A 10,261-nucleotide genomic window follows, 5' to 3' on the forward strand; every position below is an offset into this window, starting at 1 on the left:
TCAAAGTAGAAGATGGCGGTGACAGTCCTCGATGTTTTAGTGGACATGAAGAGAAAATGTCCTTAAGAGTGAAGCTGTGAGAGCTGGTGATAAACGGCCAATCAGAGAGCTTCCTCTCAGTGACTGCACAGACCCACTCTGATTGGCAGAATGATCTCCTCCTCGTCTCCTCCTCCTGTCCTCGTCTCCTGTCTTTGTCTCCTCCTCCTGTCCTCGTCTCCTCCTGGTGTCCTTGTCTCCTCCTGTCCTCGTCTCCTCCTGGTGTCCTTGTCTCCTCCTGTCCTCGTCTCCTCCTGGTGTCCTCGTCTCCTCCTGGTGTCCTTGTCTCCTCCTCCTGTCCTCGTCTCCTCCTCCTGTCCTCGTCTCGTATCTTCATCTCCTCCTCCTGTCCTCGTCTCCTCCTGGTGTCCTTGTCTCCTCCTGTCCTCGTCTCCTCCTGGTGTCCTTGTCTCCTCCTGTCCTCGTCTCCTCCTGGTGTCCTCGTCTCCTCCTGGTGTCCTTGTCTCCTCCTCCTGTCCTCGTCTCCTCCTCCTGTCCTCGTCTCGTATCTTCATCTCCTCCTCCTGTCCTCGTCTCCTCCTGGTGTCCTCGTCTCCTCCTCGTCTCGTGTCCTTGTCTCCTCCTGGTGTCGTCCTGACTCTCTGGCGTCTGTTGAATAAAGAGCGATGGAGGGTGGATGTGGTCGTGGTCGTCTCGCTCTCTCTTCATGTTGTGTTTGTTCTCTGAACTGGTCGTGTCGTCATGGTTACGCTCGTCCTCTGCTGCTTCACATTAACGTGTTCTTTGTGTCCTTAAAGAAAACAGCAGATGAGTAACAATAAATCACAGCGTCTTGATGTTGTGCTGTATTCTCTCAGCGTGATGATCTCCATGTGTCGCCCAGTGTTTAGACCAGCACGCCATGTGACCAGCACGCCATGTGACCAGCACGCCATGTGACCAGCACGCCATGTGACCAGCACGCCGTGTGACCAGCAAGTTCAGCGACGCTGATTAGAAAGTTTGACTTCATGTGTAGAGGACAGGTGGATCACTCCTCAGCGGCTGGAATCATTAGTATTTAAAAAGGTGCAGAAAGAGGAGAGCGCCCCCTACAGGCCTGGAGCTCTTCTGTGTCTGCACACGTCTTCTGTAGTCTCAGCCCGAGAACTTCAGCCTCCCTCCTGAGCCGCCAATATTCTTCATCATGAAGCTGCAGAAAATCTAACTCTCTCATTCCTCTCCACCATCTTTCTGTACCTGCCTTACATTCACCTCCTTCCTCCTCCTCTTCCTTTTCCTCTTCCTTTTCCTCCTCATCCTCTTCCTCCTCCTCTTCTTCCTCCTCCTCCTCTTCTTCTTCTTCTTCCTCCTCCTCCTTCTCCTCCTCCTGAGATTTGATTGGCCGAGCATGTCGTCCTTCAGCATCGACATGAAGCCTTCAGGTTTTTTGGGCTTTTTGATGTTTTGACCCGTCAGTGAAATGAAGAATATTAAACGTTTCTTTCAAAGTGTCTGAGACGTAAACTCAATCAGAGAAGGTGAAAGGTGAATGTTCGAGCAGGTGAAGGTGGACCTCCCTGTCTTCATCAGTCTCATGGTCCAGAGGTTCTGGATGTTTCTACATGAGGCCTCAGAGCACCGGGAGTCCTGCTGGTTTAAATCAGCGCTTTATTTGATGCGTCTTTGAAGAGTGAATAAACTCAGACCTCTTTATTTAACACAGAACATGGTGACTGTCCTGAACAACAACACACACACACACACACACACACACACACACACACACATCTGGATGGTTTCTGTGATGTCATCACACACACACACACACACATCTGGATGGTTTCTGTGATGTCATCACACACACACACACACACACATCTGGATGTTTCTGTGATGTCATCACACACACACACATCTGGATGTTTCTGTGATGTCATCACACACACACACACATCTGGATGGTTTCTGTGATGTCATCACCAGGACGTGGCGAGCCGTCGTGCTTCTCTTCTTCCTCTCTGTCTCCGAGGACTGAACTGTTCACTGTTAGTGACTTGAAACGTCTCCAGCTCTGTTTGTAACGAGGGACGCCACAGTCTGTCCTCTAGGACGCCACAGTCTGTCCTCTCAGGACGCCACAGTCTGTCCTCTCAGGACGCCACAGTCTGTCCTCTCAGGACGCCACAGTCTGTCCTCTCAGGACGATACTCTCCGCTTATATTCATCCCAGATCTCTGAAAGAGAGAAGTGGGTCATGTTGGCTCTCTCTCTCTCTCTCTCTCTCTCTCTCTCTCTCTCTCTCTCTCTCTCTCTCTCTCTCTCTACGTTCATCAGTTTGACTTTAGGAGATCTCCAAGATGGCGACCACAGAAAGCGCCAACTAGCGCTGACGTTGCAGAGGACACGACTTGTCATGTTCAGTGATGTGATATTCGGCCTTGAATCAGTCGAGTGGAGTTTTATGTTGTTGACGAGAGTTTCTCATTTTCATTCTTCTCGCTGATGGCGGCGTGCTCTTGTTGTCTTTGCGTCCTCAGGTTGTTTGCCACAAAGTGCCGCGGCTGTCTGGAGAAGATCGCCCCCACCGAGCTGGTGATCCGAGCTCCGGAGAGCGTGTACCACCTGAGCTGCTTCTGCTGCTGCGTGTGCGAGCGCCAGCTGCTCAAAGGAGACCAGTTTGTCCTGAAGGACGGCCAGCTGCTGTGCAAGAGCGACTACGAGAGGGAGAAGGAGCTGCTCGCCACGGCCAGCGCCGACTGCTCCGACTCGGGTAACCACGCCCGCACACACACATCCAACAGACCGTCTACATGATGAACGCAGGAGGAGACCAATCAGATGCCTGCGTGCGTGTGTGTGTTGACAGATAAGAGCGAGGACGAGGATCTGGACGTGAAGTCGGAAAAAGGAGCCGCAGCTGGGAAAGGCGGCGATGACAGTAAAGACCCCCGCAGGCCCAAACGACCCCGCACCATCCTGACCACCCAGCAGAGGAGGGCCTTCAAGGCGTCCTTCGAGGTCTCCTCCAAACCCTGCAGGAAGGTAAATCCATGCTCGCATGTGATTGGTCGATCAGACTCTTATTTACAGAGACACAGGGTGACGCTCAATAGTCCTTTTAAAGCCCGACCAACAAAGTGTTTTCTGCCTAGCAACAACAGAGAAGGAAGATTCTGATTGGATGACAAAGTGCCCCCTCTCATTTAACCCTTTAAGTGCAAACTGAATAATTATTAATAAAGTTTAACATCTAACCAAAGTGAAAGTCTTCAGAGCGTCCCGGGTTCAAGTCCGACCTTCTTTCCTGCATGATCGTCCCAACTCTCTCTCTCTCTCTCTCTCTCTCTCTCTCTCTCTATCTCTCTGTCTCTCGCTCTCTCTCTCTCTCTCTCTCTCTCTCTCTCTCTCTCTCTCTCTACTGTCCTATCACTCAAATGAAGGCAAAATTTAACCTTAATGTTTTTTCTAAATTATGGGAATATTTCCACGAGGTAAACGTCGCCGTCACAGAAACACAAACTGAAGAAGCTTTAATTTCTTCTGAGGCGAAAAAAAAAAGTTTTAGAGGCTCAGATTGTATTTTTCTTTCTTTTAAGAAAAATAAACTTTATTTGCAGAACGTGGTCCGTTAGTCGTCACCACATAAATTATTCTAAGTACACTAAAGGATGACTTTGTAACGTGTTTCCATCAAACGCCGTCGATGAGGCGGCAGCGTGTTCAGCGTGTAGGTTAATGTTAATGTTCCTGTCATGTGACCTGCAGGTGAGAGAGACTCTGGCTGCAGAGACCGGGCTCAGTGTTCGAGTGGTCCAGGTCTGGTTCCAGAACCAGAGGGCAAAGGTCAGTTCCTCTCCACATGTTTCTGTGTTTTGATGGTTGGCGTGTCGGGGCGACCTCAGACCACGCCCCCCCGTCACACTCCATGAGCTGCGTGTACCCGACATTGTCCTCTTTAACTTTCCCAACCAGAACAACATTTGGATTTAGCTCAGTGGGTGCGTGGCGGCGCCTCTGCAGGCGTGTGATTGGTCAGTGTGGATGCATCGTCTCCTCTCAGCTGGACGTCAGAGAAGAAGCATTTAGAGAGATTTTGTTGAGAGACGTTCTGCATCGTGCGGCGTCCTCGGGGGAGTCGCTGCTTTAAGTGGCTGCCAGTCGCTGATTTTCAGTCTTTAGAGGAGATTTCAGCTGTCTTACAGTCTTACTGACTAAATTCAACTGTTCTCATCCAACAGTGGATCCAAACTGGCATCAATAAACACAGGACTACAAATCCCAGGATGAGTCAGACACCTGTCCACTTTTTACCCAAAAGTAGGAAAAAGAAGATTTTACATTGAGCACTCTGGTGAAGGTGTAAATCTGTGAACGTAATCTGCATTTAAATAAAACACTGATCGGGCGCTGCCTCAACTTCCTGTTTGTCTTAAGCCGTCCATCAGAAGAATCAGACGAGCGTTCATCTCTGCAAAGAGTAATAATCAACATGATGTGAGCTGGGACGACGACGTGCTCGCTACATCCATCTTTTTGCTCAGCTTGTTTGTGCTCAGGAAACCATGGCGACCGACTCGAGCGTGTCACGTGGAGGCGGAGCTGATGGATGTTGAGCAGGACTTCATTATTCTGCTGGAGACGCTGTGAATGCCGTTAGCAGCCGTCCACTCTCAGGACGTCTGCGTAGTTTCATTTTTGAGGAGGTGCAGCGACGGCTCTGTAAAGTTCTGAAGTCCCAGACCACACGGTCCTGCCTCCCAGACCCGGGTTCAGGTCTCGCCTTATCAGTCTGGACTCTGTTTAACAGTCCACCACAGAACGTCTCCGTCCAGCTCGAGCTCGGCCCTAAACCGTCCTTGACTTCAGTCTTTAAACACAAACAGCGAGACCGTAGAGAAGAAGACTTGAGGTGAAGTCCACCAGCTCGGCCCACGTGGTCTCTGCCACAGGATTACAGGACAGGCAGGTCTGATGTCGTTACGCAGATCCAGATCACATGGGATCGGGGGTCTTGTTGTTTCGGAGCGTTCTTTGTTTTTTGCCAAAGGGTTTAGTTATTTAAAACCAGTTCTTCATCAGTTAATCTTCAGAGGATCAAGAACTGATAATCTGATGTTTGGTCGGCTTGGTGGCATTTGTGAGAATAATGTGAACAAAGTCTTAATATCCAACAAGCCGCTAACTGCTGTCAGCTCTCAGTCTATTAGAGTCACATCGTTGTTTACTCACAGAGTGACGCCATGTGAGCTCATTCTTCTGCACGGGTCCGTGCTTTTATTTTCTCATTTAAAGGTCACATGACCTCCTCCTCTTCTTCAGGTGAAATCAGTGTCCTCGCTCCTCTTCATCATGTGTGTGAAGTGTGTTGTTGTAAATCCACTCTGATCCTGTATTTGATCATGTCTATAAACCCCTCTATTTCAGCCCTGCTCAGAACAGGCTGTTTCTGTGTCTGTAGCTTTAAATATGTAAATGAGCTGTGTCTGACCACGCCCCCTCTCTGGAAGGGCTCGGGTGTACTCGCTGCTTCAGTGAGTGAGGAACAACTCAACCGTTTTTAAATGTTTATTATCACACCTGAAGTTAGTGAATTATTTTATCTCTTTAAGATGATTTATTCAGAGGTGTGTGTGTGTGTGTGTGTGTGTGTGTTGTTTGTTTAGCGTTAGCCACATGCTAATCTTGTTCCTGTGTTTATTTACAGATGAAGAAGTTAGCACGCAGACAACAGCAACAGCAGGAGCAACACAGCAACCAGAGGCTCGGACCAGGTGAGGGTGTGTGTGTGTGTGTGTGTGTGTGTCTGTGTGTGTGTGTGTGTGTGTGTGTGTGTGTCTCAGTGTGTGTGTGTGTGTGTGTGTGTGTGTGTGTGTGTGTTCATACCGTGCTGTGAAAGAGTGAGGTGCTTTAAATATGAGTCAGTGCGGCTCGTCAGCTGATTCAGGTTGAAGGAGTGACTCTGTAAACACTCCTCGTCCTCGTCCACGTCCTCGTCCACGTCCTCGTCCTCGCTCAGATGGCGCCCGGCAGCGCCTCCTCTGCTGGTTATTATCCTTCTTCCTGCTGGTTAATCAGAGTGTTTCCGTGGCGGAGGCTGTAAAGAGGAGGGTTCTCTGTGCAGCCTCGGAGCTTATCGTCTGCGCCGCCTCACGGCGGATATGAGCAGACAGTTTAGATAAGTGTCTCTGCGCGTTGGCAGGCGCTGCGTCTCTCTGTTCAGGGACGTCCTGTGTGTCAATATTGGCAGAGCAGCAGCTTTATTACAGAGAGGCTGCTGCTGTTAACCAAATGAGCTGAGCAAACCAGAGAACGAGGGACGATGTCAGGATGAGACGAAGCCTCCTGCATGACTGGAGAGACACGCTAAAGATCAAACAGACGCTCAGTTTACACAGTGAATTTACAATGAGCTGATTAGACGGCGTGTTTAAAGGGAGCTGTTGGCGGCGCGGCGTCGAGTGGATGTACAGGCTGTGTTTGCATCTATAGAGATGTTCGGAGCTCAGTGCTGCACAGGAAGACGAGCCTGTTTGTTTTTTTAAAGTAATGTGAAGCAGGAAGTAGTCTGACATGAACGTGCAGCGGGCTGAATCAGGCGGGTGGCGAAGTGATCAAATGTTCCTCTGTTGATTTATTCCCTCAGGTGAAGTCACCTTTAGGAGTGCGAGGCGACGTGTTCTGTTAGCTAACAGGATGCAGGTAGAGTCAGACGTCACCTTCACGCACAGTATGCACTCCTGAGGAGGACCCCCCCCACGTGTGTTTGTAGTGGTGGCGTGCAGACGTTCACACTTGTTTCTGACACCAGATGCATGCTGGGTAAAGTGAGGGAGCTGGCAGGAGAGACTGTATGACCCCCCCCTGACCCTGTGTGTCCTCTGTGTGTTTCAGACGTGTTGTCCGGCTGTATGGAGGGGCTGCTCAGCTCGTACTCAGGACCCCTCCCTCCAAACCAGCAGCAGCAGCTGGTCCCCATGGAGCACAACGGGTACAACACAGACCCCTTCCAGCAGGGCCTCACCCCCCCACAGATGCCCGGAGACCACATGAACCCCTACGGTGAGTTTGAGCTGTGGAGGGTTAACCTTTGACCCTGTTCATGCTGGACAGACTGCAGCCCTTCACTTTGTTACAGACACTTTAACCCCTCGAGTACTGACCAATGAGCTTTAGACTTTTAGAGGACTTTGTCAAAGTACTCAAAGACGCTTTACAAAGAAGAAGCTGGACAGAGTAGATCGACCCAGACAGGAAGTCAGATAAGGAAACGCAGAGAGCGTAGGTGAATTTCAAAATAAAAACAATAAATTGACACATCTATATATTCCATCACTTTATCAACATGATGTAAAAACAGGCACCAAGTGAACAAACCATCCTCACAAAGACAAAGTGTTTCTCTTTTCACCCTGGTAATCTTCTAGTTCTTCCTGTGATCTTGTAGTTCTTCCTGTGATCTTGTAGTTCTCTGTGATCTTGTAGTTCTCTGTGATCTTGTAGTTCTCTGTGATCTTGTAGTTCTCCTGTGATCTTGTAGTTCTCTGTGATCTTGTAGTTCTTCCTGTAATCTTGTAGTTCTTCCTGTGATCTTGTAGTTCTCTGTGATCTTGTAGTTCTCTGTGATCTTGTAGTTCTCTGTGATCTTGTAGTTCTCTGTGATCTTGTAGTTCTCCTGTGATCTTGTAGTTCTCTGTGATCTTGTAGTTCTTCCTGTAATCTTGTAGTTCTTCCTGTGATCTTGTAGTTCTCTGTGATCTTGTAGTTCTTCCTGTGATCTTGTAGTTCTCTGTGATCTTGTAGTTCTTCCTGTGATCTTGTAGTTCTCTGTGATCTTGTAGTTCTCTGTGATCTTGTAGTTCTTCCTGTGATCTTGTAGTTCTCTGTGATCTTGTAGTTCTCTGTGATCTTGTAGTTCTCTGTGATCTTGTAGTTCTTCCTGTGATCTTGTAGTTCTGTGATCTTGTAGTTCTTCCTGTGATCTTGTAGTTCTTCCTGTGATCTTTTAGTTCTCCTGTGATCTTGTAGTTCTCTGGGATCTTGTAGTTCTCTGTGATCCTTCTTCTTCTGCATCCAAAACATGCTTTTAGCAATGCTGATGGTGAATACAGCTCGGACTACAAACGTAAACCACATCCCTTCATTAGTTTCTCTACATGACTCCCCCCGTTGTTCCCTGACTCGCCGTGACGGGACACGTCCACGCTAACCTCAGTCCTGCTTTATTGGCAGTGCAGATAATGAACCAATAAGGTGCGACGGCTCATTAAAAATGGATGAGTCATCAAGTTGTCATCGTTAAACACAGTCAGACCAATAAAGGAGAGCGACGCCCGGGAGAGCAGTTACACACCAACATGAAATTAAAGTGAGCGAGGGCTGTCTGTCTGCGACACACACACACACACACACACACACACACACACACACACACACACACACACACACACACACACACACACACACACACACACACATTGTCTCTTCCTCATGTATATAAACTGAGAGCTGCAGAGAGGTACAGAAGGTGTTTGAGGAGAACACGCTATCGTCATTCTCCTGTGACTCTGACAGACTTTGGTTTTCACAGGAATAATGAACGCAACGCTCCGATGCATCTCGATCATCTCACTTTATTCAGTGTGTGTGTGTGTGTGTGTGTGTGTGTGTGTGTGTGTGTGTGTGTGTGTGTGTGTGTGTGTGTGTGTGTGTGTGTGTGTGTGTGTGTGTGTGTGTGTGTGTGTGTGTGTGTGTGTGTGTGTGTGTGTGTGTGTGTGTGTGTGTGTGTGTGAGAGAGAGAGCTTCCTCTGGCTCCGCTGCGCTGCGTCTCGACGGCGTCAGTCCGGAGTCCTCTGCATTCAAGACTTCTGTTTCTGCAGGATGTCGGAAGCACGGAGCATCGATTTAGCACAGGAAGTCAGACACAGACATTCAACATTAAAACATCCGGATTATTTTCAGAATAAAACACTGTGTTTGGACGGTTCAGAACAATGACCGTGTGTGTTTGTTGTTTAGTTCATAAAGGTTTTATACCACAGATTTTGTGCTGTCACCAGTGAATGGGGTACCAGCAGTTAGCATCAGCTAGCTTGTAGAGAATGTAGCATTTTGTACATCATTAATGGTCAGCTGTCACTTTGTTTACATTCTGCCCTCCAGCTGTAAATAAAAGCAGCTTTAAGCTGAGAGATCTCAGTGAACTGGACTTCCTGTCTTTTCTGCCTCACAGGTACTGACTCCATCTTCCACGACATCGACAGCGACACGTCTCTGACGAGTCTCAGCGACTGCTTCATGACCACGCCGGATCTCAACTCACTGCAGGGAAACCCCATCGACCGCCTGTACTCCATGCACACCTCGTACTTCGCCTCCTGAGACCCCCTTTAAGCACCGACAGCCCCCCCCCTCCCCCCTCCCCTCCCCTCCCACACCTCCTACCAAGCCATAAACTGTGCAGACGCAGGACGAGAATCAGGGTCAAAGCAGGGAAGCATGACAGCAGGACTGAATCCTCCAAACGGACCTGACGGACCTTCAGCAGCCAAAGGAAAAGAGAACACTTGAAACTGATCCTGTTAATTCTTCTTTGTCTGATGGGTTGAGTTTGTGGGAGCGATCACAGCCTCGTGTTTGTACAGACTTTTTGTTTGGGTCGTGAAAAGAGTCGCAGAAACATTCAGCTCCTTTGTTGTTCCTTGTTTTTATATGACATCCGTTTTAATGGCCACCTGTTCCCTGAATGTAAATAATGTTCGATAGATAATTACTGTTCTTCAAAAACATTCACTTCTGCATGTGTGGATGGACAACAAGTTATTTATTTCTCCGCTCAATGACTCAAACGTTTATATTTAAGGAGCACAAAAAGATCCCATCATCGCGTCCAAACCGCGAGCATCACTGATTGTTTCTATTTATCGCAGTGTTCGTGTCGTTTGAATGTGTAAATTAGCAACGCTCTGCTATTTATTTTGTCAATGACAAAGAGTGCATTTTCAATTAGCTAACTTATGAAAAGTGTTGGTATTTCAAATAAAAAATGCAGTCCTTTGAATTTGACTGAAGTGATTATATTCATCAAAAAGTCTCAGAGCTGTTTTCAGTGGGTCACAAAGGCGTGCCTGCAAGGTCTTTGTACCGCCTCTCTGCATGCGTTTCATTTTGAAAGTTGTCCAATCAGGCGTCTCTGCTCGTCGACATGAAGGGAGAGTGTGTGTGTGTGTGTGTGTGTGTGAGCGTGTCAAAAGTCCAGTTAGCTACGTTAACGCCAACACTG

At 48.4% G+C, this 10,261-nt stretch overlaps 1 protein-coding gene across 1 annotated transcript in view; it reads left to right on the forward strand.

Annotated features, from left to right (window-relative positions):
• Positions 1 to 10,039, forward strand: part of LOC306837199 (LIM homeobox transcription factor 1-beta-like) — a 23,126-nt gene extending 13,087 nt beyond the window's left edge. Inside the window, exons 3-8 of the mRNA XM_079364766.1 lie at positions 2,520 to 2,752; positions 2,849 to 3,024; positions 3,748 to 3,825; positions 5,687 to 5,753; positions 6,874 to 7,041; positions 9,212 to 10,039. Coding sequence (XP_079220892.1) covers positions 2,520 to 2,752; positions 2,849 to 3,024; positions 3,748 to 3,825; positions 5,687 to 5,753; positions 6,874 to 7,041; positions 9,212 to 9,360 — 871 coding nt within the window. The 3' untranslated portion in view covers positions 9,361 to 10,039. The remainder of the gene's footprint in view (positions 1 to 2,519; positions 2,753 to 2,848; positions 3,025 to 3,747; positions 3,826 to 5,686; positions 5,754 to 6,873; positions 7,042 to 9,211) is intronic.
• Positions 10,040 to 10,261: the final 222 nt, after the last annotated feature.

Source organism: Symphodus melops (assembly GCF_947650265.1).
Source record: "Symphodus melops genome assembly, chromosome: 16".
NCBI lineage: Eukaryota > Metazoa > Chordata > Actinopteri > Labriformes > Labridae > Symphodus > Symphodus melops.